This window comes from Rhineura floridana, chromosome 6, assembly GCF_030035675.1.
Source record: "Rhineura floridana isolate rRhiFlo1 chromosome 6, rRhiFlo1.hap2, whole genome shotgun sequence".
NCBI classification, from domain to species: domain Eukaryota; kingdom Metazoa; phylum Chordata; class Lepidosauria; order Squamata; family Rhineuridae; genus Rhineura; species Rhineura floridana.
Genome location: NC_084485.1, coordinates 50,048,166 through 50,075,207, shown reverse-complemented (window position 1 = coordinate 50,075,207; position 27,042 = coordinate 50,048,166). Strand labels below are relative to the sequence as shown.

Sequence of the window (27,042 nt, the reverse complement as noted above, 5' to 3'; positions counted from 1 at the left end):
ACAGCCATACATCACCTCTTGGACACAGCAGCGATAGAGCCAGTCCCTACAACAGAGAGGTCGGAAGGGGTGTACTCCCTCCTGTTTGCTGTGCCCAAACGAGATCTGTCATGGAGGGCGGTGATGGACCTCAAGTTCATCAACCGTTTCGTAAAGTATCGCAGGTTCAAAATGGAATCCCTCCACTCCATTACAGAAAGCCTTCAAGAAGGAGACTTCCTGGCTTCTATCGACCTAAAGGAAGCGTATCTCCATGTGCCTATTTGCTTTTTTTTTTTTTACAATAATTTTTATTCAAATTTTCATAAAACATACAAAACAAAATCATAAAACATTCAAAGACAAAAAACAAAACAAAACAAAAATGATTAAACAAAAAAATAAAATGTTGACTTCCCATTTGTCGCAGATCAAATCAGTTGTAGGTCTACAATATATAACAATCCTGTCTCTTAAATTATATTATAAAATCACTTTCCTCCAGTAGTTATCTTAATTAATCATCAAATCTCATAAACATTACTTTATTCTTTCCACAAAAAGTCAAAGAGAGGTTTCAATTCTTGATATATCTATCAATTTTTCTCCAAATAAACCTGTCGATTAATCCATCTCGTTAATAATAATAATAATCTTATTGTCATAACCATAGTCCAAATAAACATATCGATTAATCCATCTCATCAAAATCTGTTAGGTCCAATAATTTCAATAGCCATTATTCCATTATCCATATTAATTCCATCTTCCATCTTCAATAGTCCTGTTAAGTCCAGTAATTTCAGTGTCCAATCTTCCATTATCAGTATTCCATAATAATCTTGCTGTCATAGCCATAGTCATATAATAAGAGTCTGATGGGAATTTCCTCTATCCCAAATATTTTCTTGCCATCAATTCTGAATAAGTTGCTGAAATATTGTTGTAAAGTCATATCTGTGTTCTTCTTTTTTACAAAATGCACTGGCTCATCTCTTGAGAGTTTTTCCATTGTCACATGGCTGCAGTTAATTCCATAGATTTTCTCTATATCAAGCTCCATCACGTCATTCCAGTCCAGAAGATTATCCAAGCCATTGATAACTTTATCTCTAATATCTTCATTAATTTCTTCAGAGATAACGTTAAATTCCAAACAGTAGATTTTATTTCTAATATCCATAAACTCCAGATCTTTTTCCAATTCCACATTTGTTCCAATCTCCAGGGCTTGTATCTTCCCTTTATTTTTTCTTTTCTCATCTCTGATCTCATTCTCCTCTCTCACAGGATCCCCTATTTCTTTAAGCTCCTGCGTCATTTTGCTCAGTTCAGTTTTCAGCTCCTTACTGCCCTGTCGCAGGGTTTGTTTCGTTATCTCAATCTCATCCATTATTTTCTGAAACATAATTACTTCCAGATTCTCAGCCACTTTCTTGATTGCCATTTTTAAAACCACGAAAACAAAACAAAACAAAAATAAAGAAGAACCACTTCTTATTTCAGCAACAATTGGGTTAATATTCCAGGCTTGATGACATCACAGTATAAACAGAGCAGCCTGCCTTATCTCTCTATGTTCAAGAACACAAAACAAATTTAGTTCCCAGCATCAAAACAGCTAGTGGCGTCGTGAAGAAGCAGATTCGTCAAAATAAAATAGACCAAAAAGAGAATAGTCCCAGACAATATAATGTTCCTCGGAATAGAAATCCCTCTTCTGTTTATATCTTTAGAATGCACTTCCAGGACAGCTTTTTGCAATAGAAACAGAGATAAGCTGTTAATTTCGTGAATAATAGAGAAGAGTTATAGCTCACCCAGAAGTTCTTTAAAGCTGATTCATTTGACAAATCTCTTTTTGCTGCAACAATTTAAACCAAGTAAAAAAAATAATAGAAAGAAGGGTGCTTGCCTGTTAGTCCGTTTTCTCTTTGAAGAAAAGATAAACGTATCGCATTAATCAGATAGAGCTTGTTCGGAAGTCCGTCCGGCATTGCTGGCTGGACCTTTTCTCATAAATTAATGAAATCCAGTCCTCCCAACAAAAACAGGCTTTTGAGGTTGATCTCTAAGTTTCTCCCTGCCCGGGAGAAATTTCATCAGTCAAAAAAAAATGTTCTGACTGATTTATATCTGAATAAGCTTCTTTTGAGGCGGGAGCCCGTCTCAAAAGCAGGCACAAGCGAAGTCACCCTTCCCGGAAGTCTCCATGTGCCTATTTGCATAGCCCACAGAAAATTCCTTCAGTTTGCTTTCGGCCCCCAGCATTTTCAATATCGAGCGATGCCGTATTTACCAATGTGCTACTCATACTAGTGGCTTACCTCCGGCTTCAAGGGGTCCATATCTACCCCTACTTGGACGATCTTTTAATACGGGCGAGTTCCAGGGAGCTGGCTCATCGCCATCTAACGCTCACGCTCCATGTCTTGCAGGCCTACGGCTGGCTAGTCAATTTCGACAAAAGCCATCTCCAACCAACCCAACGCCTACAACATCTAGGGGCGATGTTGGACATCCTGCAGGCGACGGTGTTACTGTCTCCAGACCGCATAACTGCTATCACAGACATCGCACGGTCTCTGATGCGCCACGCAACCGCAGACGTCATGCTTCTAGCTACGGCTCTCGGAATGTTGGTGTCCACCATATTGTGCCATGGGCTCGAGCTCATACTCGCCAACTCCAGTGGGCTTTGTTGCCGTTTCAGCAGGACATTGCCAGGTCAAATCATCGAGCAATTCCCCTGAGCCCCGCACTGCGTCTTTCATTCCGCTGGTGGACGAGGGTCCAACATCTCACCCAGGGCACTCCGTTCAGAGAACCCCGCAGGACTGTTATCACCACAGATGCCAGTCTCCTCGGCTGGGGAGCCCACTGCAACTCCCAGTTCGTTCAGGGGGTTTGGACCACAGCAGAGCAGACTCAGAGCATCAATTGGCTAGAACTGAAGGCTGTCCACTTAGCTCTGCTCCATTTTCAGTCTCTGTTCCCCTTGGACCATGTTCTCATTCGAACGGACAACACGTGTGCCAAATCTCATTTAAACAGGCAAGGGGGGACCAGGTCCCGTCCTCTGCAGAACCTAGCTTCCCTCATATTTGACTGGGCAGAGCAACATCTACAATCCTTAAAAGCAGAACATCTCAGAGGAATTTGGAATGTGACAGCAGACTGGCTCAGCAGACAACAGGTCTTTCCGGGAGAATGGAAACTTCATCCGACCATTTTCCATCTTCTCCAGTGTCGGTTCGGCGTCTTCTCAGTCGATCTGTTTGCCTCCAGTCGCAATTGCCAGCTACCCAGGTACTTCGCTCGATACCTGGACACGACAGCGGAAGCGGTGGATGCCCTATCGCTACCGTGGCCGGATGGCCTATTGTACGCCTTCCCTCCAATACCACTGTTAGCCAGAACCTTGAGAAAGGCGCGACGTGAGAGGGCCAAACTGGTTCTGATAGCTCCATATTGGCCCCGTCGACCGTGGTTCTCGGATCTCCTTGCCATGTCAGTGACGGACCCTCGGACGCTCCCGGTCAGGCCAGACCTCTTATCCCAGGGCCCAATATTGCATCAGGACCCCAATTGGCTCAAGCTAACAGCGTGGCTTTTGAACGGGGACATTTAAGGTCTTCTGGCCTGTCTGATGCTGTTATTGACATTATCTTGGCCTCGAGACGACCATCAACCACCTGTATATATCAACATACTTGGGTGGCATTTTCCAGGTGGTGTCAGTCCCAGCACCTCGATCCTTCCCAGGCCACAATACAACAGGTGCTGCAATTCCTTCATAGGGGCCTCCTGATGGGACTTAGACCCAACACCTTACGTCGACATGCATCCACTCTGTCGTCCATTCTCTCAGTGTCCTCCGCTGGTGCTCCTATTGCCTCGCACCCATTCATCAAATGTTTTCTGAGGAGAACCGCGTTACGCTCACTGGCTGTATTCCACCGTTTTCCCTCATGGAGTTTGTCGAAGGTCCTACAGGCTTTACAATGCCCTCCGTTCGAGCCCCTTAGGACTGTGCCTTTACGTCTGTTGTCATTCAAGGTCCTGTTCCTGATCGCGATCACCTCTGTGAGACGAGTTTCGGAACTGGGCACATTGTCTTCTGCCCGCCATCTCTGTGTCTTTCACAAGGACTCTTTTGTGCTGAAAACTGATCCTTCCTTCTGTCCCAAGGTCAATTCAGTTTTCCATTGCAACCAGGACATTGTTCTTCCTTCATTTTGTCCGAATCCTACCCATCCTCTAGAGAAGACTTGTTCGGAGGGCTCTCAAGACCTACCTGTCTAGGACCCAGGATATACGATGAACTGAGTCTTTGTTTGTATCCTTTCATCCACGTTCTGTGGGGCATAAAGTAGCTAATTCCACCTTATCCCACTGGTTGCGTGCATGTATTACCTTAGCCTATGAGTCCCTTAAGCTTCCAGTTCCAGCTAGTATAACAGCTCATTCCACTAGGTCAGCGGCCACTACGGCTGCTTTTGCTACCAACGCTCCTGTTGCTGATATTTGCAGAGCTGCTGTTTGGTCTACCCCACACTCGTTTATAAGGCATTACAAAATAGATCGTTATGCCTCTGTCGATGCCTCTTTTGGCAGACGAGTGCTGCAACAGGTTCTTAATGATGATTAGGATGTGGGTGGTCCCTCCCTGTTATGGGCTGCTTTGGTACATCCCGCTTGATGGCAGTCCTCTTATGGAAAATGGACCATTGGTCTCACCTGAAGGGTGATTTTCATAGGAGGACTGCCATCACGACCCTCCCAGTTGGAGGATACCTGGATACCTAGATATTTTGGGGTTTTTTTCATATACTCCTGTTACACTATTATATTAGATTTACTAGTGAAGTCAAGACTGCTATTAATGTTATATCGCTATGTTAGAGTCATATTATTATGATTATTGCTATTGTGTTATGTCTTTGCTGGTAGGCCCGTTGGCCTTTTCTCCTGCATTTTTAGATATCTCTCTTTGGACTCACTGCGAATGAACTGGAGAGTGGGAGGGGCCCCTAGTCTTGACTTCAAAAACATTCTTGCCTTCGGACGATAGGTGGAGCTATAACCCGCTTGATGGCAGTCCTCCTATGAAAATCACCCTTCAGGTGAGACCAAAGGTCCATTTAAAACACAGAATGGCAGCTGCTTCCATTCCTGTTTTTTTAATATAATGAAGCCTGAGATAGCAGAATGAACTCCTCCTAGGAGAGAAACCTCTGGAGAGAACCAGTGAGTGGGTGGTGGTGGAATAAGTTAAGGTGTGGAACTATTCTTGCCTCCCCGCTTCCACCCTGGCATTTTAAAGGAATTAAGCGTAATCTACATTTTTAATGTGCAGATGTCTGGCTGGCTCCAGAAAGAGCTTATATCCTACTCGGTACTTATTATTTATTAGGACACTTCCATATTGTCTATCAGCCAAGTCCTTTGGGCAGTAGATGTATTAGTTATCAACTGACAAACTCATTTTGTCACCTTTGTAACATTTTCTCTAGCATGTGATTTAATGAAATAGTTAAAAGGAGTTATGAAGCACCATCTAACAGTGCCAATGTAAATGTTTTATTTTTAGTACTTATCCATCTCCTAGAATAGCATGTATTGTAGTAATAGAAAGCAACAGCTGACCACAAAGAATGCTGAAATAACCAGTGATGCTTAATTATATATCTAATTCTTACTGATTCCCCTTAGAGACTGTGGAAATTGTGGCCCTAGAAATATGATTTTCCTTACTTAAAATGTATTAACTATTTGAGCCCTGAGATGCCTGGAACATCCACTGGCTCAGCTCCCTCTTCCCATTGGCATATCTATTCATGCAAGGACCCCTAGGTTTCTGTCTGGTACTCCAGCTGGTCCAGGGAAAATAGGGAAGTGGAGTTTTCCTTGGCTTTCACCACTGATGAGTGCTGTTAGTACTTCTATAGCTCTCTTTCTTTGTCTCGTTTTACTGTGGTCTGTCCCAGTTGCTATATTTGCAGTACACCTACTGTAATTTTATTTTTTTGATTGGGGATGGGATTCTTCCTTCTCTGTGTTGGGGATAGTAACTCTAATCCACCACCACCTCATGATTCCATCTGGCTTCTTTATATCTTGACGTTGTATTTTTTGTTTTGAATGATTTATTTGTTGGTGAGTAATTTTTATCTGCCTGCTGTTCAGATGGTTCCTACAGAACTGGTTGAGAAAGAATTTTGGCGTCTTGTTAGCACAATTGAAGAAGATGTCACAGTGGAATATGGTGCTGATATTGCTTCAAAGGAGTTTGGCAGTGGGTTTCCTGTGAGAGGTGGGAAAATTAAATTAAGACCAGAAGAAGAGGTAAGATTTGATCTTGACCAATATTTGGAATGTGGGCTATTTAGAACATGTATAAACGTCATGGATTCAAACTAAGAAATGAGCAAATAGGGCTGGCTTTTGTCTTTTGACCGTTTCTCTCCTTGTGAGTTAGATGATCACTGTTGTATTTTTCAGCCCCCAAATAACTATCTTGTTGATTCTATGAGAGGAGTAAGGAAAACATGTTGCCATAAGAAGTGAATGAGGTGCTAAGCAACCACAATAACATACTCTGCCAGCTGAAGCACCAGAGTAACTGGCAAAATAGTTGGGCCAAGAATATCATCCCAGAAGGGAATGATTTGAGATCAGTTACCTAGCTGCTCAGAGTTTCTATGGTTATTCAACCATAGCTGCTTCTAAACTAGGTGTTTTATCCACAATCATTATCTTTTATTCACATACTTTTTGCAGATCATCCAGGTGACCCAGTAACCTATAATCAAATCATTGTTCTTTTGTCTTTCTCTTGTTTTTCTTCCATTCCTTTTTGGAGCACATTTATTCCAGCTGTATTTAAAAACCATCAGAAGAGCAGTGCAACCCTGGTGCCACTGTAGATCATCTTAGCGCTACAGTCACATCCCTTTCCCCATTATGTTTAAAGCCTTGGTTTCCCTGTCTTCACTTCTTTGTTACACTGGGACAGAGCTACTGTGATAAATGTTATTTAATTTTGTTTCCTTAAGCTCCAAGTTGAGGGAAGAGTGTTGCCCAAAGCTGGAGATGTTTGCAAAACAGTGAAATATATTGCTCTTTTGTAAAGCATTCAGAGACTCCATACAATCCCCCTTCCTTCTCTGACTTGATGGAACTATGGAGTTTTTGAAAGCAGCGAGAAGTTCTGCTGCTTTTCAGTGCTGAGAAGGAGAAATTTTCCTCCCTTACATTGGGCTTAGCAATGCTAAGACATCCTATTTCCAATGTGGAAGTAACCCATGTGATCTGTAATACTTGTGTATAAGGACATGAGTACAAAAAATATTTAATAAGAAAATACCTACATTTATTTTGCTGGACAGGCTCATGTTACATCAATAGTTGTAGGACTACCCATTTCTGTGGCATTTTATATAGCTGTCAAACTAGAAAATGTTCTTATCAAATAGAAACCTCTGCTGCCTTTTTAACTTGGTTTATCTTATATCTGTGGACTCTCCCTTTTGCTTTGTTTTTAGGAGTATCTTGATAGTGGATGGAATTTGAATAATATGCCTGTGATGGAACAATCTGTACTTGCTCACATAACGGCAGATATATGTGGGATGAAGTTGCCCTGGCTGTATGTAGGGATGTGTTTTTCCTCATTTTGCTGGCATATTGAGGATCACTGGAGCTATTCCATCAACTATCTGCACTGGTGAGTTTATAGTGAACCAAGCATATATATATGTATGTAACCTGCCATATATAGGTTGCCAGATTAAATTGTAATGTTTTCCTTCAACATTAATATTTGTGTTTGTATTTTTGCATATCTAGCTTGTCTACCTACTTGTTATACATAATTATGAGCCTAAAGCATACAAATGATTATTTATTCTACTTTAAAATAATAATAATAATAATAATAATAATGTTTTTATTGGTTTTGGATAGAACAGAATACAAAACGGATGTAACTTATACAACAGTGAGAGAAAATAGCTCAGTTATCTATAAGAGTAGTTATACATATAATGCTCTAGGGAAGTAAGTATGAATTAAATTAGTTGTCCTGTATTATTTTTCAGAGATTATCCCAATGTGGATTGCCAGATCTGTCCAAGCAAGGCTGGAGGCTTGCAAGCCCCATCACTTTGACTAACAAATACAATAAAGCTGTACCATTGTTCATAGAACTTATCTGCTTCCGTTCCTTGTCTCATTGCTTTTAAACTGTGTTAGTTTTTCCATAAGCGCTAATTTCCATATTTCCTGATACCATTGTTTTATTTTCTTTTTTAATGTTCGCAGGGGGGAGCCTAAAACATGGTATGGAGCCCCAGGATATGCAGCTGAGCAACTGGAAGATGTAATGAAGAAGCTGGCTCCTGAGCTATTTGAATCTCAGCCAGACCTTTTACACCAGCTGGTTACAATTATGAATCCCAATACACTAATGTCTCATGGTGTCCCTGTAAGTCATTGAGCTTCTGTTTTCACCCTTATCCTTTCTAGTGCAAGGTTTACACCTTAAGCCATTATTTTGTATTATCTGATGTCATTTAATTATTTTTGCAAACACCAAAAGTTGTGGTGTTTTTATACTGGCGTATAAGTGTGTGATACAAAGGGCATCACATTAGGGGATACAAAGGACAGTACTGTCACTGCTTATCAGCAACTTACTTGAAAATGAGAGAAACCAATTTCTGCTTTTCTGAGCTCCTATTTCTGCAAAATAAATGAGCCTAAGGCCATAGTGGAGACTGCAAATTCTTCTGTTACCCATAGGTCCTTTTTGTGCAAATCGTAATCACTAGGTGGCAATCCTGTGATTGTAAGACCAATTCTGATACAACAATTTTTCCTCAGTGGGGCTGCTTTGGGGCTATTCCCATAAAGGAGTAAAGGTGGAAAAGTAACACCAGAATGGAAAATCTAAATGTAAAAAGTTACAATTAGTATTAGTTGTCTTTCTCTCTTTATGCCACAAAGGTTTCAAGGTGACGTACAACAAATACAAAGAAGTAAAATATAAAGATTGCACACAATAAAATGTCTGTGTGGATAGATGGACCAATGGTCTGACTTGGTATAAGGCAGCTTCCTATGTTCCTAAAAGTGATTATACACTTGTTCCCTGCTATTGAAACTTACCATTTAATTACCATTAAAACAGTGAACTCACAAGCCGCTGGAAAACAACAACAACAACAATCAAATGCCTGGGAGTAGAAGAAAGTCTTGCCCTGGTGCCAAAAATATGAGATGTTACCATTTGTTACATACCGCCTTCTGGCGCAAAGGCCCCCAAAGGAGTAAACAACATATTAGTATAAAAGTAAGATACAATAAAAGAACAATAAAGCAATCAAAACAATACAAAATAGCAAAATTGCCAAATACCCACCAATCACATTTGTGAGCTGCGTTCATGCTCTCACCACAGATATTGCCTCTGCAGCATTTCATCTCCCACTTAATTTACCGTGCCCCCTAGCTGCTCCAATCTTTCACCCTAGGAGCAAGCCCATCCACAACCAATTACCCATGGGAGAATAACCTTGCCCTCATAACCTTCTTGTTTTATGCTGCATTAACAGAAGTATAGTTTCCAAATCGCGTGAAGTATTAGTTCCCCTCTGTTCAGCACTGATTAAGCCTCATCTTGAGTACTGCGTCCAGTTCTGGTCTCTGCACTTCAAGAAGGATGCAGACAAACTGGAACAGGTTCAGGGGAGGGCAACAAGGATGATCAAAGGACAGGAAACAAAGTCCTATGAGGAGAGACTGAAAGAACTGGGTATGTTTATCCTGGAGAAGAGAAGCCTGAGGGGAGATATGATAGCACTCTTCAAGTACATGAAAGGTTGTCACACAGAGGAGGGCCGGGATCTCTTCTCGATCGTCCCAGAGTGCAGGACAGGGAATAATGGGCTCAAGTTGCAGGAAGCCAGATTTCGACTGAACATCAGGAAAAATGTCCTAACTGTTAGAGCCATATGACAATGGAACCAATTAGGTAGAGAGGTAGTGGGCTCTCCAACACGGGAGGCCTTCAAGAGGCAGCTGGACAGCCATCAGTCGGGAATGCTTTGGTTTGGATTCCTGCATTGAGCAGGGGGTTGGACTTGATGGCCTTATAGGCCCCTTCCAACTCTACTATTCTCTCTACTATCTCACCCTGAAAGAGTGATCGCTCTTTGGAACGTCTCATTAGGGCCACCCCACAAACAGCAGCCTCCAAATAAATAGGCTTCCCCCCAGAAACCAGCCACAGCTGCATCAAAGTTATTTTTCACAGGTGGGGCTAGTTAGCCAAGCCTTCAGACTCCTCCAGAAGGCTGCTATTCTGCCGGTGCATTACAGATAGTAATGTTGGTGGCAGACAGGGCTCCTGCTAACTGTCTTATAATTAGGATCATCTGTGTATGATCCAAGTGTGTTTTGTATTCTAATGTGACATTTCACTTATGTATTAGTCCATGGAAACAACAGACCTCGAGAATATATTCCCTGACCAATCAATAAATGCAAAAGAATAAAGTCAAGGTACTAAATCAATCTCTTGTATTTTTATAACATAAGGTGTGAAAGGATTTTAAAATGTTAGAAAGGATAAGGCATAGGGCATGGTCATAGTACCTTGATTTTAGTTAGTCCATGGACATCCATAAAGACATTCCTTCGGTTAAAGAAAGCAAATCAAAATTAGCTACAATCTGCTTTCTGTATTCCAAATAGGGCATTGCATCTTCACGTTGTCCTTATTCTAAACTGAAAAGAGGTTTTTCCAGTGGGCACCAGGACACCCCCAAGTGGTATTGTCTTCCTTGCTAGTGCTTGAGGCAGGAAAGAGTTAACACTCCAAACAGACCGTTACTGCGGCCCCTCCCATGGAGTGCTAGTTCGTTTTCCTGCCTCGCTTGAGCAGTATTGATTTTCGCCTTGCTCTTCAGTCTGGCTGAGTTATATCCTTATCTATTTGTCTGTTTAAATTATTTATTAGTAGTTAATGTTCAGTTTACTTGTCTCTGGGTGTTTGTATGTAGTTTGCTAACGAATCACAGAGAGTGCCTGAATGGCAGTTAGGTGTTTGTTAGTCCATTCAGCATACCTCGCTAGTATGCCTTTGAGTTCCTTGGGTTTCCATCCTGAAAATAAGTAAGCCAAACTTTACTGTTCAGAAGTTAAAATAGTTTTTTTTGTGGTGGGTTTTTGCATTGTCTGCTCATATTCTGGTATGGACTATGGCCAAGGAACAATTCCTCCTGTCAGTACGAGTATTATACAGCCACAAGAGTGGCTGTATACTATAGCTAGCATGGATTTTTCACATTCCGCAATGTTAAATTGAAAATACTCCCCCTTCCCATTCTGACACTTCCCATAAGCTCATTTGAAAACAAAACCTTACAAAACTTATAGTCCTGAACTCAGAAACGCGTGCTTAACAACCCTGTAAATTTTCATGGTGTTACATAAAACAGTCAGAGAGAATTGAGAGTTCAAATTCTAAAAAGAGAGAGAAAAGCCCCAGAGCCCTTTTGGACTTTTTGCGGTGAGTTCTCATAATCTGTTGAAATTCATTAAAAAATCAGCCATCTTCACAGAGTACCTGTAATCCTGATACTGACTTTGTCCCATACTCTGAACTTCATCCTCTGCAGTTTAAAAGTTAAAAAAAATGCCTGGCTGATTTTTAACTATTTTAAGAAATTTTGGCTTGAACTCAGTGATAATGTCGGTCATGCTCAGTAAGAACCAACTGTCAGTGTTCTAAAAGCCAGACTCACAGTTGCTTGGCTTGCCTAATCGGGGCCACACCCACACCAGACTTTGATTCTACTTGAGACAGTCATGGCTTCCCCCAAAGAATCTTGGGAAGTGTAGTTTGTGAAAGGTGCTGAGAGGAGACTCCTATTCCACTGGCAGAGCTCCAGTGGCCAGACTGGTTTAACAGTCAGCCACTCTGACTGAAGCTCTGTGAGGGGAACAGGGTGTCTCCTAGCAACTCTCAGCATCCTTCACTAACTACACTTCCCAGGATTCTTTGGGAGAAGCCATGACTGCCTAAAATGAAAGAACAGTATTGTGTGAATGTTGCCAGGGATAGCTTTGGTTTAAATTTGGGTGGGAGGCTTCATGTGCCTGCTGTAGAATAAAAAGTTGGGGGAAACCCTGAAAAGCAGTGATACTATTCACAATGTTTTCCTTTGGGAAAGGAAAGGGGCTTCCCCTCTGCCCAGTGCCCCTCCTCCTCACCATGGTCAATTTTACCTATCTTAAGCATGATTGCATGGGTGTAAATAACACTGAATTCAAAAAGCATGCATATGATCAAACTGCCCTCCCCCTTCCTTTGCCTCTCCCCCTCCAATCCCCTCCTCCCTCCAGTCCCCTCCTTCTGCTCTCCTCTCCCCTCCCTTTCTCCTTCCCTCTCCTCTCCCCTTCCCTTCCTCCACCCACATGGTCAGTTTTTCCTATCCTAAACATGATTGCATAGGAATAAATCTCATTTAACTCAGTAAGCATGCAAATAATCAAGACCTGCCTTTCCCCTCCTTCCCCTTTCCTCTCCCTTCCTCCTCCCCTCCCCTCTTCCTTCTTCCTCCTTCCCTGCCTATTCCTTCTCTCCCTCCCCCTCCCCAGTCAGTTTTACCTATCCTAAGCATGACTGCATGGGAGTAAATCCCACTGAACTCAATAAACATGCAAATGATCAAACCTGCCCTTCTCCTCCCCTCCCCTTCTGCCTGCTTCCACCCCCCTCCTTCCCTCTGCCCTCCCTCCTCTGCCTCCTCTCCTACCCATCCCCTGTGGTCAGTTTCACCTAACCTAAGCATGATTGCAGGGGAGTAAATCCCACTAAACTCAATAAGCATGCAAATGATCAATCAATTCTCAGCACACTTGCACAGGATCCCATTTCTTACCTCCCGGATTAAAAAGCATAGAAATTCACTAATAGGCAAAAAACCTTGCGGTTTAAGAATGTACCTATAGTCCACAGATATTTCTATCAAACTTTAAAAAGCAGGGAAATTGGGCAGCTATAGTGAATGCACCAGAGAGCAGGAGATCTGACCTCCTCTCTAAGATATTGTACTGCCCTACAAATTTGGCAAAAAGCAAACACAATTTGGGTTGTTCTTTCACAGTCCAATGCACTTCCTGTGTAGCTTGGAAGAATTTGGTGACATGTGCCCCTGAGCATATGGTGAGTGGTGGCAACACCTGCAATCAACCCAAATAATAAAAAGAAGACATGCTGTGCTGATCTTGTTTTAGCAGGGAGGAAGCAACATTATTAAGACAGTTGATATAGTTCAGATGGTCACTTTAAATATGTCTGATTTACTTTGCAATTTTAGTGAAGTTTCCTATAGGAAATCATTTTCTTTTGTTTCTATTTCTGGGAATATGTGAAGTACAGCAACACTTTGCAACACTACAAAAACTATTGTGGAATAATGGCACTGACTATTTTGCAGAATAGTCTTCAGTAGACATGAGGAGTGTCTCAGTTTGCACAAGATAAAACAGTGGGAGGTGAAATATATTCTAGCAAAATGCTAGGTGTGCTCTATGTTTTTAATTGACCGTGCCCACTGTGCCTTAAATGAAGTGGTTTAAATGTAGCAGGCTGAAAACAAGCATCTTGGGCAGGCAAAGTTTGTTTTTTCCAACAGCTAGAATCATTGCTTAAGTAGCAACATATTGTAATCAGTCTGATTTTACATTAAACTGCAGTTTCAGATTCAACTGTTAATGCACCCAAAATAGAAATAGAACATAACCTCCAATATAAAACACAAAAGGCTGTCTTCACCATCACATGACATTGACCAATAAAAAGGCTTTGAAATTAATAAAAATAAATTTGACACAGATTTCTAGGGTGAATAATGAGGACAATAAAATTTTCTAGATTAGATTCTCTGTAGAAACAATAGTAACACAGGAAAGAAGCAAAGTAAGAACACCAACAAACATACAAAAATGTAATTCTCCATCTTTGGAGATGGCAACCACTCACCATATGCTCAGAGGCACATGTTACCAAATTCTTCCAAGCTACACAGGAAGTGCATTGGACTGTGAAAGAACAACCCAAATTGTGTTTGCTTTTTGACAAATTTGTAGGGCAACCCAATATCTCAGAGAGGAGGTCAGGTTTCCTGCTCCCCTGGTGCATTCACTATAGCTGCCCAATTTCCCTGCTTTTTAAAGTTTGATAGAAATATCTGTGGGCTATAGGTACATTCTTAAACCTGTGATACAAAGGCTAGGTCGATTTGAGATGTTTCATCAAGAGGAGCATCTCAAATCGACCTAGCCTTTGTATCACAGGAGCTGTTTCAATTAGTGGATAGTTTCAAGGTGGAGGATCGCCCGGAGAGCGACCACCGTCCTTTAAACATTGTACTAAACTGCAGCGTAATACCCTTATTACTAGGATATCAGACCTTTACTAAAACAGAGGTAGACATTCGACCGGGAAGGGTGAGATGGATACCTAAAGTAGAAAAAGAAATAAATGTACGGTTAAACTCCCCCGATATCTTAGTGATAAAAGATTTAATTATTGCAGCAGCTTATACTGAGGATCCATTTCCCTACTTCCAACAACTACTAGTTTGTCTTCAAAAATCTCTTCTAGTAATTTTCAACCGTAACAGGAAAAGTGCCCCCAAAAATTCAAAATCATGGTTTGACCAAGAATGCCATGACAATAAAAAACAGTTAATATCAACATACAAAGCTTATAAAGTAAATAGATCATTTGAACATCTATCAATTTATTGTACGGCAAGGAAGCAATATAAGGATCTGCTTAAAAGGAAAAAGAAAATAGAATTGAATAAAATTTGGCTACGCTTATTACATGCTTCCAAGTTAAAAAATCCTACTTTATTCTGGAGACTTGTATCGTATAACTGGCCAAAGCCTTCACTCAACCTAGATTGCCATATTGCTCCAGCTATCTGGGGAAATTATTTTGCCAGATTATATCAAAAGAACATTGATAATGGTACTATAATACATTATATGGAAAATGAAATTCCTGAATGGGCTCCGGTTTCTATATCAGAGGTCCTTGACTTAATTGCCAAACTTAAGCTGAGGAAAGCCCCTGGTAGTGACAACATTCCAGCGGAAGTGTTTAAATCAAATCCAGAATGGTGGGCCCCTCTGCTAGCTGCCCTTTTTACTTATATTAACAACTCAATGCAAATCCCTAAAGAGTGGGGCCTTGCAATAATCATTCCGTTATATAAAAAAGGTTCTCATACTGACCCAGCCAATTATAGACCAGTAAGTCTACTGAATATAATTAGTAAACTTTATGCGACCCATCTGTATGATAAATTGAACGTCTGGGTGGAGCAAAAGAATTTATTCGCCCAAGAACAAGCAGGTTTTAGGACCGGATGCTCAACTATTGATCAGGCCCTGGTTCTTTACCATCTAATAACTAAATACTCGGCCAAGCCAGATACTATGATGTATACAGCTTTCATTGATTTAAAATCAGCGTTTGACTCTATCTCCCGAGAGAGACTTTGGGAGAAACTAAGCGCTATGGATATTGACAAAAGGTTGCTACTATTGATACGGGGATTATATGTGGACACATCCCTGCGGGTTAGGTGTAACAACAAGGGCCATTTATCAAATCCCATCCCCACGTTTAAAGGGGTTAAACAGGGATGTGTTTTAGCTCCACTACTATTTAACATATATATTAATGGAATAGTAGATTGCTTGGCTACCATCTCCTCCCATGCCCCGATGCTAGCTGGCAATCCTAGATCCATACTTCTGTATGCCGACGACATAGTTTTATTGGCAAGAACCCCAATTGGTCTCAGACGCCTTTTAGCAACTTTGGCCGCATTCTGTTTGAAGGAGTTGTTATCAATCAATTATGAGAAAACGAAGGTTTTAATATTTTCAGAAAAAAGACCGAAACATCGCTGGCAAATTAACGGACACTCAATCGAACAAGTAAATATTGTTAGGTACTTAGGTTTAACATTCCAATCGACTGGATCATGGCAAATGCAGATAAAGGTAATGGTTTGGAATGCAAAAAAAACGCTGAAAGCTCTTCTATCATATTTTTTCAACAAAGGCGGCCAACTTTTTATTCCAGTAATCAAAGTATTTACTGCAAAAGTAATCCCACAATTACTCTATGGGGCACAAGTTAGTACTTATGAGAACTTTTCTGCTTTGGAATCGATACAAAACTCCTTTTTGAGAACTATCTTCGCGGTCCCTAGTTGTATCCCTAGTTTTATTCTCAGACTCGAGGCAGGTCTACCAACTATAGAATCTAAGATTTGGGCGCTGAGAATCACCACCTGGTTGAAATTGAAATTTGACCCCATTGGGCTTTCTCCACATATCTTGGGAGATAATTTTCAATCCCCCTGGGAGAAGCTGATAACGGATAAAATTTTGAATCTGGGTTTTTCTATCTCTGTGATTCAAGAAATGGGCTACTTAAAAGCTAAGATGAACATTTTACAAAGAATTAAAGATATAGACTACCAACACCATTTAATGCAAGTTAGAAAACATAGGCATAACTTAAGACCACTAATTCCAATGCCATATTTGTCCCATCTCACTATTCCCAGTTACCGCAGGGCATTTACCCTCGCAAGAATGAACACCCTACCATCAATGCTTTTAGATGGTAGATTTAACAAAATTCCATACTGTGATAGGAAATGTCCTTGCAGTGGCGATGAGGTCGAAACAATTGCCCATGTGCTGTTACGCTGTCCTTACTATCATGATCTTAGAAATCAGATAATTAAGCCCATCCTTGATCTCATACCTGGTAGAAGTGAGGAAAATTGCTTGGAGTACTTACTTGGAGATCATTTTTTATGGTGATATTGTATCTTGTATTTTTGTAGTATCTGGTCTATGACCGTAATAAATGATGATGATGATGAAACCGCAAGGTTTTTTGCCTATTAATGAATATAATATACAAACTGTACTTGGGAGTCCTACTGGTGTTTGTTTGGACTACATTCCCCAAACTAATTGGTTGCATTGGGAATTTTCTTGAAAATGTGGCTGAATGTTTAGCCTGTTTTGCATTCTGCAAAAGTGCTGTGGAATCTTAATTTTAAATCTTTAGTTGAAATTTTCACAATAGGATCTTGACACACTTCACTGTTGTCAAAGGCAATGTAACCATTGAATTTCTATACTCCAAGGAGAAACTTTAACTTCTGTTAAAATGAAAATCACTGATTATTTAGACTCCTGCATGATCATAGGCTTTGGTAGGGTAACACCAGTTTAAACAGCTGGTGAATATAGCAAGCTTCCCTCCCCCTTTTTTAAAGGAAGGTAGAAGCCTCAGGGAACCTCACGCAATATAGAAAGTAAACTCTTATAGGTCAAGACCTATTCACTGAATGATATTTTACATCTAAGACCTGGCTTTCTCCTTCTCCCTACCCCCAGTGAGAGCACGTTATTGTGAAGTGAATTCTGTTCTAGTATCCACAAACCTTATTCTGCCTTCTCTGTTTTACATGATTAGCAAAGAAGGTGAACTGGGAACTTTGGTGGCTGGACAGAACATCACATTATGTAGCACAAGCAGCATGCTGTCACTAGGAAACAGGTTGCTGCTTGGGTGCAAGATTGTTTCTGGGCAGAAACTCCCTCCTACTGCAAGATCAGGATACTTGATCTCAGCTCTGTTGTGTTTGCCAGCATAATGTGACAGAGAGCGCATCAGGGCCAGAGGCTAATCGGTTGCCTGGATTAGGGAGCACCTCAGCATCCATGGGTCCCAACAGCTGCCCCACTTTGTAGACAGCTATGACTGCTTCCTGATGATGATGGCCATCATCATAGATAACGTTAAAAAACAATTAGTCAAACAGAGGATGTGTCTATCAGTACCAAATAGCTTTGATAGGTAAATGTCCAGAAGCAATATACTTCTGGATACCAGATGGTGGGGACAAAGAATGGGATGGCTGTTGTTTTTGCCTTTATGCTATGCTTGTGGGTTTCCTGGATTCCTGGGTTGAGCAGTGTTGGAACCAGAATGCTGAACTAGTGGGACCCTTGGTTTCACTAGTATGGCTCTTCTCAAGGTTCCTTAAATTCTTAATTTATATCATACACTTTGTCATTGTCTTGTTTTCCTTGCTTTGTTCTAGATTTACCGTACCAACCAGTGTGCTGGTGAATTTGTGATTACATTTCCAAGAGCCTATCATAGTGGGTTTAATCAAGGTTTCAACTTTGCTGAAGCTGTTAATTTCTGCACCGTTGACTGGGTACATTTTACATATGGCCTTTATTGGAAAGCATATTCTGAAATTTGAATGGTCGGTTTTACTATATGGAGTGTTGTTTTGTTTAACCATCAAAACACTTTTATGAATGGTGCATAGGATCAGTGTAGATATTTTGGGTTGGATTTTTATTTTTAGAATATGAAATCAGGTTTTAAAGAAACTGTATTTTTTGAATACTTTCTCATCATCTAACCTTAAGAAGCAAAGTCTGTTATAAACATTGTTCCTGCAATGGTTTCAAATGGAATTATGCTGCTAGGTTTCTAGCTATGATGATAGATGGTTCAGATCTGTACATAGCATTGTACAGTCTTCATCTAGTTGAATTGCTTTCTGCAGTAAGTAATTTCAAATAAGTATTTGTATTGTGTCCTAGAATGGGTTGTGGTTACCTTTTGAGGGTTGTGGTCAAGGGGACTACATTAACATAACTTTTTTTAAATTAGTCATTTGCAAGAACCTGTTACTTTATACTGCTTCCCCTCCCACAAGAACATTAAGAAAACTCATTTTCTGTATTTTTTCTTTTAGTTGCCATTGGGACGTCAGTGTGTGGAGCACTATCGCTTATTAAACCGCTATTGTGTGTTTTCTCATGATGAGATGATATGTCGAATGGCTGCCAAAGCAGAGACTCTTGATGTGGTGGTAGCCTCTACTGTTGAAAAAGACATGGCTGTTATGATTGAAGATGAAAAGGCTTTACGGGAGACTGTGTATAAACTGGTATGTTTTGTGAAGTTAAGTGATAAGCAGTAGAATTGTTTTAAAGCTTCTAATTGAAGAATAGTTATATATGTGTATGCGAAAGGGACATGGCTCAGTGAACTTTCCAGGTTCAGTTCTCAGCACCTCCAGGTAGGGCTGGGTATGTCCGTAGTCTCAAACCCTGGAATGCTGCTGCTAGTCGGTGTCAACAGTATTGAACTAGATGGACCAACAGTCTGACTTGGCATAAGGCAGCTTCCTATCTTCTGTATTCCCCACTAGTGAGAGGACATATATACTACTACTTCTACTCCTTGTATAGTATTTGCCTCATAAATAGTTCACATGAAGAAAAGCTGTAAAGATGTCTGGCCATCAATACCAGTTAACAGTATTTTTTTAAGATTTACAGCTTGTTTACTAATTTTGGTGAGGTAATTAACTTCTTAGCTTTGCTATTTATTTCAGAGTCTTAGGTCCTTAATTCGAAAAAGCAACTAGCTGTTGATAATCTTCATCTGTAAGATAGGTGCAATTTACAGCCATCTGTCGGGAATGCTTTGATTTGGATTCCTGCATTGAGCAGGGGGTTGGACTCGATGGCCTTGCAGGCCCCTTCCAACTCTACTATTCCATCTATGATTCTACTCATAAGTGTACCATTTACATTCTCAAAATATATTTCTATGGAAATATAATCATGCCTTTCTCTGGATGGTCCTTACATTATTAGCGAAACCTACATGCATACATGGATTGTTCTGCTTTTACTATCCTATGAAGTGACTGTTTGGTTTATTACAGGGAGTTACTGATTCAGAGAGAATTAATTTGGAAATATTGCCTGATGATGAGCGACAGTGCATAAAGTGTAAAACTACTTGCTATATGTCTGCAGTTTACTGTTCTTGTAATCCTGATGAACTGGCATGCTTGTATCATGTAGAGGACCTCTGCACATGTCCCACTTATAAATATAAAATGGGGTAAGATTTTGTTTGCAGTGGTTCAGTTTTGAGGAATAGAAATGTTTCTCTTAAAATAAGTGTATCTCTATTTTTTCTGCTTTTCTCTTGTTAAATATTGTGTGTGATAAGATAATGTGTTTTAGAAACTTAATTAGTTTTGTTTGGTTTCTTATCTCATCCAGTACATTATTTTTTTAAAAATAAACATAGCAGCAGAGCAGAATTGTAACTAGGATGGAGGGAAGCGGCAGCAGCCTAGCCTTTTCAGGGGAAGTTGTAGGTCCCTTCTCTGGATGCTCAGTTTCATTGGGGGCAGGTAGTGTATTTTTTGGCCCTGGCTCCTCCTCAGTGTCTAGGTAATGGATACTTTAATACATTTGTTTAGCAAAAACTGTTGGGTTGCAAAAACATTGTATTTGGTCCCTTCCAGATGTACAATTCTGTGACTTAAAGACTATACATACTTTTTCTCTGGAGTGATTTTACTAGGTTTTCCCATTCCTCATGGCTTTAAATACTATATCTCTGAAAAGCAGGTAAACTATCAGAAAGTGTTTTCATGCCACTGTCTTCTCTGTTTTGCCACTATGTAGGTTATTTTGGGGACAATGTTATGTAGCGATGGTTGTGTACAGACCTGCTGCTGCTGCTATCACACTTTAGGGTTATATACATTTTGATTTACTTGTTATCCCTTCTTGAACAAATAATTCTTTATCACAGCCTTTCTTTTCCACTCTGTTGATCAGAATGTTTGCAGCCGTGGCTATTTCACAACTGAGCTGCACCATATTATAGCCCAGTTTGCACTTCACAGTAAACTACTGTTAACAGCTTACACGAATGCACCTTTCTTAGCTGTTTTCTCCTCCCTGCTAGCACATGGAGGAAACAAAACATGATTTCTGGCTTAGCATTTTGTTTCCAGGCCAGGCATCATGGCTTGTTTAGCTCCCAACAAACCATGATTAGTAAGCCAAGAACTGACATAAGCTACAGTTTATAGTCTGTTGTGAGTAGTTCAGGCGCAATGCTAAGCTAGGGATCATGTTTTGTTTCCTCTTGGCATGAATGGAGAGGAGCAGGGTACCCAAGACTTCATAATAAACCATGGCAGGTGTAGGGCCCTGTATAGAAGTTTCTAGGTGCAAGTCAAAGGTATCAGGAAAACTCTTAATGTAGTAAATAGTTGAGTCAGAATAAAAATTCCAAACAAGCAAAAGCAAGACAGAGACTGAAGCAGGGGTGAGGAAACAGGCCATAGAACCAGAAGATATGGGAAAACGGTCCAGGGCCAAGATAAATGCGAGCGGGTAAGGATTTGGGTCTAGTAGCAACACACAGGAAGTGCTTTGTGTTGCACAGATAAATGTACAGGCAGGAGAAACTACAGAGATAAGGGTAAAAGGTGAACAGTCACATAGTTGTGTGAAGTAAGGTAAGGAGCTGTTCACACTGTGAGGAGAGTGTCTTGGCATACCTGTAATTAATCTGCTGCTGCTTTTTGAACACCACAGGCAAGATAAGATAAATGGTGTGATACATGTGTTTGATCGAGAACCTCACTTGTGCACTAAAACAACGCTGCCATAGTAGTAAGATTACTGTAAATACTGATGTTAAAAGTAGACATTAGCTACTTCATGGCTGCCACCAAAAGCAGCAACCCCACATCTTGTTTCTCTCCTTCCCCTTCGCTAACAAGTAGTAAACTAAAATATGTGAACATGACATGATTGCATAACAGGTTTACCCACTACCAACCATTTCATTGAATTCTGGCTGCAAGGGTGGGGAAACTTGCAACACAGTAACATCATATCCTGCATTTTAGTTTTCTCGCTGTTACAGAGGAGGGGAAGGAGAAGTGGGGCTGCTACCTTTGGTAGTGGCTACACAATTTCTGTTAACATTTGGTTTAAGTCCACTGTATTGTAGCAGTTTTGTACATGCCAGAATATTTCACTTAGAATTTGAAATTCTAAATTGTTGGAATTCTGTACTATTTCCAGATATCGCTATACATTAGATGAACTCTATCCAATGATGAATGCACTTAAGCTGCGGGCAGAATCCTACAATGAATGGGCTTCTAATGTCAATGAAGCTTTGGAAGCAAAAGTTAATAATAAAAAAAGTATGTATCTTTACCCTATGTTTTGTACTATAACTACATATTATAAAAGTTTGTAATCAGTTTGATATTGTCAGGCTGTTTATAATCATGTGTTTCCAGGAATTCCACTGATTTCAGTGGAACTTACTCCCCACTAAATGTACATATGATTGCAACCTTGGTCTGCATAGGTTTAAGCTGAACAATCTCATATGAATGTACAACAGTTTGTAGTAAAAAGGTGCAAGCCTAAAATAGGGTACTTCATTATTCTAATTACCAAAATTTGTTGTTTTCCCAAAGGTCTCATGAGTTTCAAAGCTTTAATTGAAGAATCCGAAATGAGGAAGTTTCCAGACAATGATTTGCTGCGACACCTCCGTTTAGTTACTCAGGATGCAGAGAAATGTGCCTCAGTTGCACAGCAGCTTCTTAATGGCAAGAGGCAAACTAGGTATGTTTACTATGTGTTCTTCAGAGGTGGTGGCCTTTCAGTTTATTGTGAGTGTTGAAACTGATTTGCTTCTAAAGAATGCTGAATACAAAAGTACAACATAAAGTCCTGAAAATGTGCTAAATTATCTTAATTTGTATTGGAGTAAAATGTGAATATAAAAGTGCATATTTGTGCTCAGCATCAGTAATTACCATGATTGGGGGTACCTGCAAAGACATGATACTGAGGAAAGAAAAAGAGAGAGGAAGACACTGGACTGGAGCAGTCTTCAGTTTCCCAATGGGAGGAAAAGCTGGTGGCAGCAAAAACACTAAACACAAGTGTGTTCACTCTGCTATTTTCAGCAAGCTACATAGGCCAATTAGAGGGAGCAGAGTGTATCAGGAGCCCCTCTCACCAAGAAATAGGAAATTGCTACAGAGACTCCTGCATCATCTTTAGGGAGAGGACTTTCTCAGAAGACAAAGATGCTTCTTATTAAAGAGATAAGAACTGACTCTTGGCTCTGACAATGGATTGTTAAATTCAAAAGCATGTTAGGCATACTAATAGAAAATTTGAGTGAGCACAGTGGGCAGTAAGATGGCCAGTGATGACACCAAATTATTCAAGGTAGTACAAATAAAGGGGATCTCTCCAAACTGGATGAATGGGCATTAAAATGACAAATGCAGTTCAGTGCAAGTAAGTGTAAAGTAATGCACATTGGGACACAAATGCTATTTATTTATTTAGTTTATGGGTTGCCTAATAAAAAATATTATCTTGGTGACAGACGCGACAAGATAAGACAAAATGAAAATATAACATACAAAAATTCAATAAAACTAAATGAAAACAATTCAGCAATAGCATAATTATAAAATCCAACACCAAACTTGTACATTGATGGGGTCTCAGCTGGTGATGACTGCCTAGGGAAGGGATCTTGAGGTCATGGTGGACAGCTTAATAAAAAATCCAACCTAGTGTATGCAGTAGCTGTGAAAAGGGCCAATTTCATGCTAGCATTTTAAAATAAAATGCTGATATCACTATGACTTAATACAGCCACACTTAAAATACTGGGTATGGTTCTGGTAGATGCTTCTCAAAAAAGAGCTGGAAAAGGGCAACAAAAATGATCAAGGACTGGAGAATTTCCCCTGTTGAAAAAGATTTCAATGTTTGGAGCTTTATACTTTAGAAAAAAGGTGAGTAAATGGGACATGATAGAGGTTTTTAGAATTGTGCATGGTGTGGAGAAAGTGGACAGAAGCTTTCCTCCCTCTCATGATACAAGAACAGAGGGCCATTCAATGAAAGTAAATCATAGGAGATTCAAGACAGACAAAAGGAAGTACTTCACACAGTATATAGCTAAACATTTGAATTTGTAGCACAAGATCTGTCGAGCCCCAACCCTCTTGCGAGGGCCTGGAGAGGGGGGGATATGAGTTTCAGGCTTCTCAGCTGTCAGAGGGCGAGGATGACCCAGGAGTTGTTGAGACTCCACAAGACCTTGAGCAAGGGAGTAAGGAGGATTTCAGGCCAGTTCCCACGGACGGCGCTGTCCCAGCTGGGGAGAGCGTGCTGCCCCCAGACATGTCAGAGGAGCAGCTGGACGATGAGCCGGAGCGGGCGTTAACTCCCCCTTTACCTAGTGGCTCACGGGATAAGTCCAACACTTCGCTGCCACCTGACCTTGAATCTCTGGCTAAGGAGCAGGTTCCTTCAGACGAGGTGTTGGAAGCACACACCCCTTCACCACGCTCTCGACGCAGGGAGAAACGGACAGGCCAAAGGCAAGAATTGCGCAGGAGCCAGAGAGTACGCTCCAAGACCCTGCCTATTTAAGCCTACCACTTCCGGGTTGGAGCTGCTGAGTCAACTTTCTTTCAACGTTACAGACCATGCCTAGAGTGCAGTTAGGGAATTCTAGTGAGATAGCTTAGGGGTTTCTATGAAGCGCACTGCTTTTGATGTATCCATTACTTTAATAAAACATGATTTAATTGCACCTGCGTCTCTGTCTCATGGATCCCGCTCAGAACAGGAAGAGGTCTGATCATTGCCACTACTTAAACAGCTTTTAAAAGAGGATTAGATAAATTTGTGGACGATAAGGCTATCAGCGGCTACTGGTCATGATGGCTATTTGCTGTGTCCATGATCCAAGGCCGCATGCTTCTGAATACAAGTTCCTATGGGAAAACAACAGCAGAGGACTTTTTCCATCATGTCCTTGTAGGCTTCCCACAGATGTTTGGTTGGCCACAGAGGAAAACGGGGATCTGGACTTGGTAGACCTTTGGTCTTCTCCACCAGATCTCTCCTTATGTTCACATCTTGGAGTGCATTTGTATACAAAACTATACCATTTTCTTCAGCACCTTTTAAAATTTGCCTTGTCCGAAACGTGTGTTGACCTCATTTTTCTCTTGGAGGACTAAAAGAAACACAGTTCAATGTGGCATTGCAGCGGCTTTGGGCACCATCTACAATTTCTTGATGGATAGGGCCATCTGAGGATTTATTTTGGCTCTACCTAGCTCTGTTCTCCTTATTTATTTATCTATTATGTCTTACATTTGTATCCCACCTTTCCTCCAAGAAGCTCAAGGTGGTGTACATGGTTCTCCCCTCCTCATTTTATCCTCACAATAATCCTGTGAGGTAGGTTAGGCTGAAAGACAGTGACTGGCCCAAGATCACCCAGTGAGCTTCATGGCTGAGTGGGGATTTGAACTCTGGTCTCCCAGGTCATAGTCCAACACCTTTACACGACACTGGCATAACAGTCGAAAAGGATTCAGGGAAGGGGCCTGGTGCCCATGGTCTACAAAAACCTGGAGCCAGTCCTGTGTGCGACTCCTTAACATGGCTAATATCTGGTTTGAGTGCAAACCTTCAGCCCACAGTCTAAATTAGGCTTGGCAAGAGTCCTAATTTGACCTGTGAGACTGTTTTCCCCAGGTATCATATCATCAGGTGGGTAGTAGTGCTGCCTACTGTCCAAAGGCGGGAATGCACGAGAGTCAAGACTTTGGCTGCTCCTTCCAGTTTGACCACATTCCATTCCTGCCTTTGTCCTACGGGGATCCTTCTTAGCTCCCTGTCAGCGAGTCTGTTCTTTGTTGTTGCTTTGTCATTGCTCTTCTCATTTCTCCTCCTTAACGTGGTCTTTTCTAGTCTTCTCTATTTTATTTTTTTTAAAAAACAAACCTTTTTTCTCTGGTAAAGGCTTCTCTTTTTGTTCCATTTTCTGGGGTTGCTCCTTGGGCGGCTGTGGCCTATTACAGAGGCCGAGCTTTTGGTAGACTGTATCCAGGAGAGGCTTGATTCCACTACCTTTCCGTCTTATCCCCCCCCGCCCCGTTTCTCAGAGCTCGCTACAGCGGCTCCAACTGTTGTTGGCCTTGCCCTTCCCCTTCTATTGGAGCTTGTGGCTGCGGCTCTGTCCTCTTTCTACCTGCCTGCTTTGGAGCTCATGGTTGCGGCTCCATCTCCTGCCTGCCGCCCTTTCGCACTGGTGGTTCCCACCTGCTTTGGGGTTCGGGGCTGCAGCTCCATCTCCTGCCCGCTGCCCTTTCACAGCAGTGGCTCCCGCCTGCTTTTGGAGCTCGCAGCTGCGCCTCCATCTCCTGTTTGCCACCCTTCCGCTGTTCCATATGAGCTCGTGGCGGCTTTCTGATCTCCGGCTCCTCACCCACCCTGCCTGCCTTCCAGAGCTCACAGCAGTGGTTCCGCACCATTTGCCACCCTCTGAGCTGGCAAGTGGCAGCTTCTTATCTCCCTTCCCAGACTGCCTTTAGAAGCTTGCAGCTATTGCCTTGCACCATTTCTTGCATGTCCTCTCCCTCATAGGCGTTACAGAGCTGCCATTATGTGGTTCCTTCCATTTTTTGCCCTTGCCAAGCCTCATAGGCGTTATAGAGCTGCCATTTTGTGATGCTGTTTTTGTTGACGTGTGTGTGTTGTTGCGTGAAACAGCATACATTACGTTGGAGTTAAGTTGAGCAAGAAACTTCTTCAAAGCATTAGAGCATGTTAAGAGTCTTTTATTAAGACATTATGGCTTAAGGCTTAAGAGTAAATACATGTAGAGTTTCTTCAGTCACCCCCCTTTTGGTACATTTCTCTCCAAAGGTAAATACAGAGGAGAACCTCTCAGTTCAGAGGCAATACACAGAAGACCAGCCTCACAGTTCAGAGGCAATATTCAGAAGACACAACTTACAGAATCTGTTAGAACTTTCCCAGTTGCTATCTCACGTTACCATGACAACCGCTGGCCTTCAATGTCTGCTCACTCTCAGGCCAAGAGATAACAGTTACTTCTCCAAACTTGCAGGCTTTATGGAAAACAACTAGAGACAGTAATGCCCATGGGTCACAGCCCAACATATCCCCCTTTTTTTCCATTAAGACTGCAAATACTTTCCATTGCATCTATAACTTTTCCATTTCAGC

The 27,042-nt window shown here is 41.3% G+C and overlaps 1 protein-coding gene across 2 annotated transcripts in view; it reads left to right on the top strand.

Moving 5' to 3' along the window:
- KDM5B (lysine demethylase 5B) overlaps window positions 1-27,042 on the top strand; it is a 97,762-nt gene that overhangs the window by 38,688 nt on the left and 32,032 nt on the right. For both annotated transcript variants that reach the window (XM_061631780.1, XM_061631781.1), the window contains exons 11-18: window positions 6,169-6,327; window positions 7,527-7,708; window positions 8,305-8,467; window positions 18,201-18,320; window positions 18,873-19,067; window positions 19,854-20,035; window positions 22,030-22,154; window positions 22,437-22,587. In XM_061631780.1, coding sequence (XP_061487764.1) covers window positions 6,169-6,327; window positions 7,527-7,708; window positions 8,305-8,467; window positions 18,201-18,320; window positions 18,873-19,067; window positions 19,854-20,035; window positions 22,030-22,154; window positions 22,437-22,587 — 1,277 coding nt within the window. The remainder of the gene's footprint in view (window positions 1-6,168; window positions 6,328-7,526; window positions 7,709-8,304; window positions 8,468-18,200; window positions 18,321-18,872; window positions 19,068-19,853; window positions 20,036-22,029; window positions 22,155-22,436; window positions 22,588-27,042) is intronic.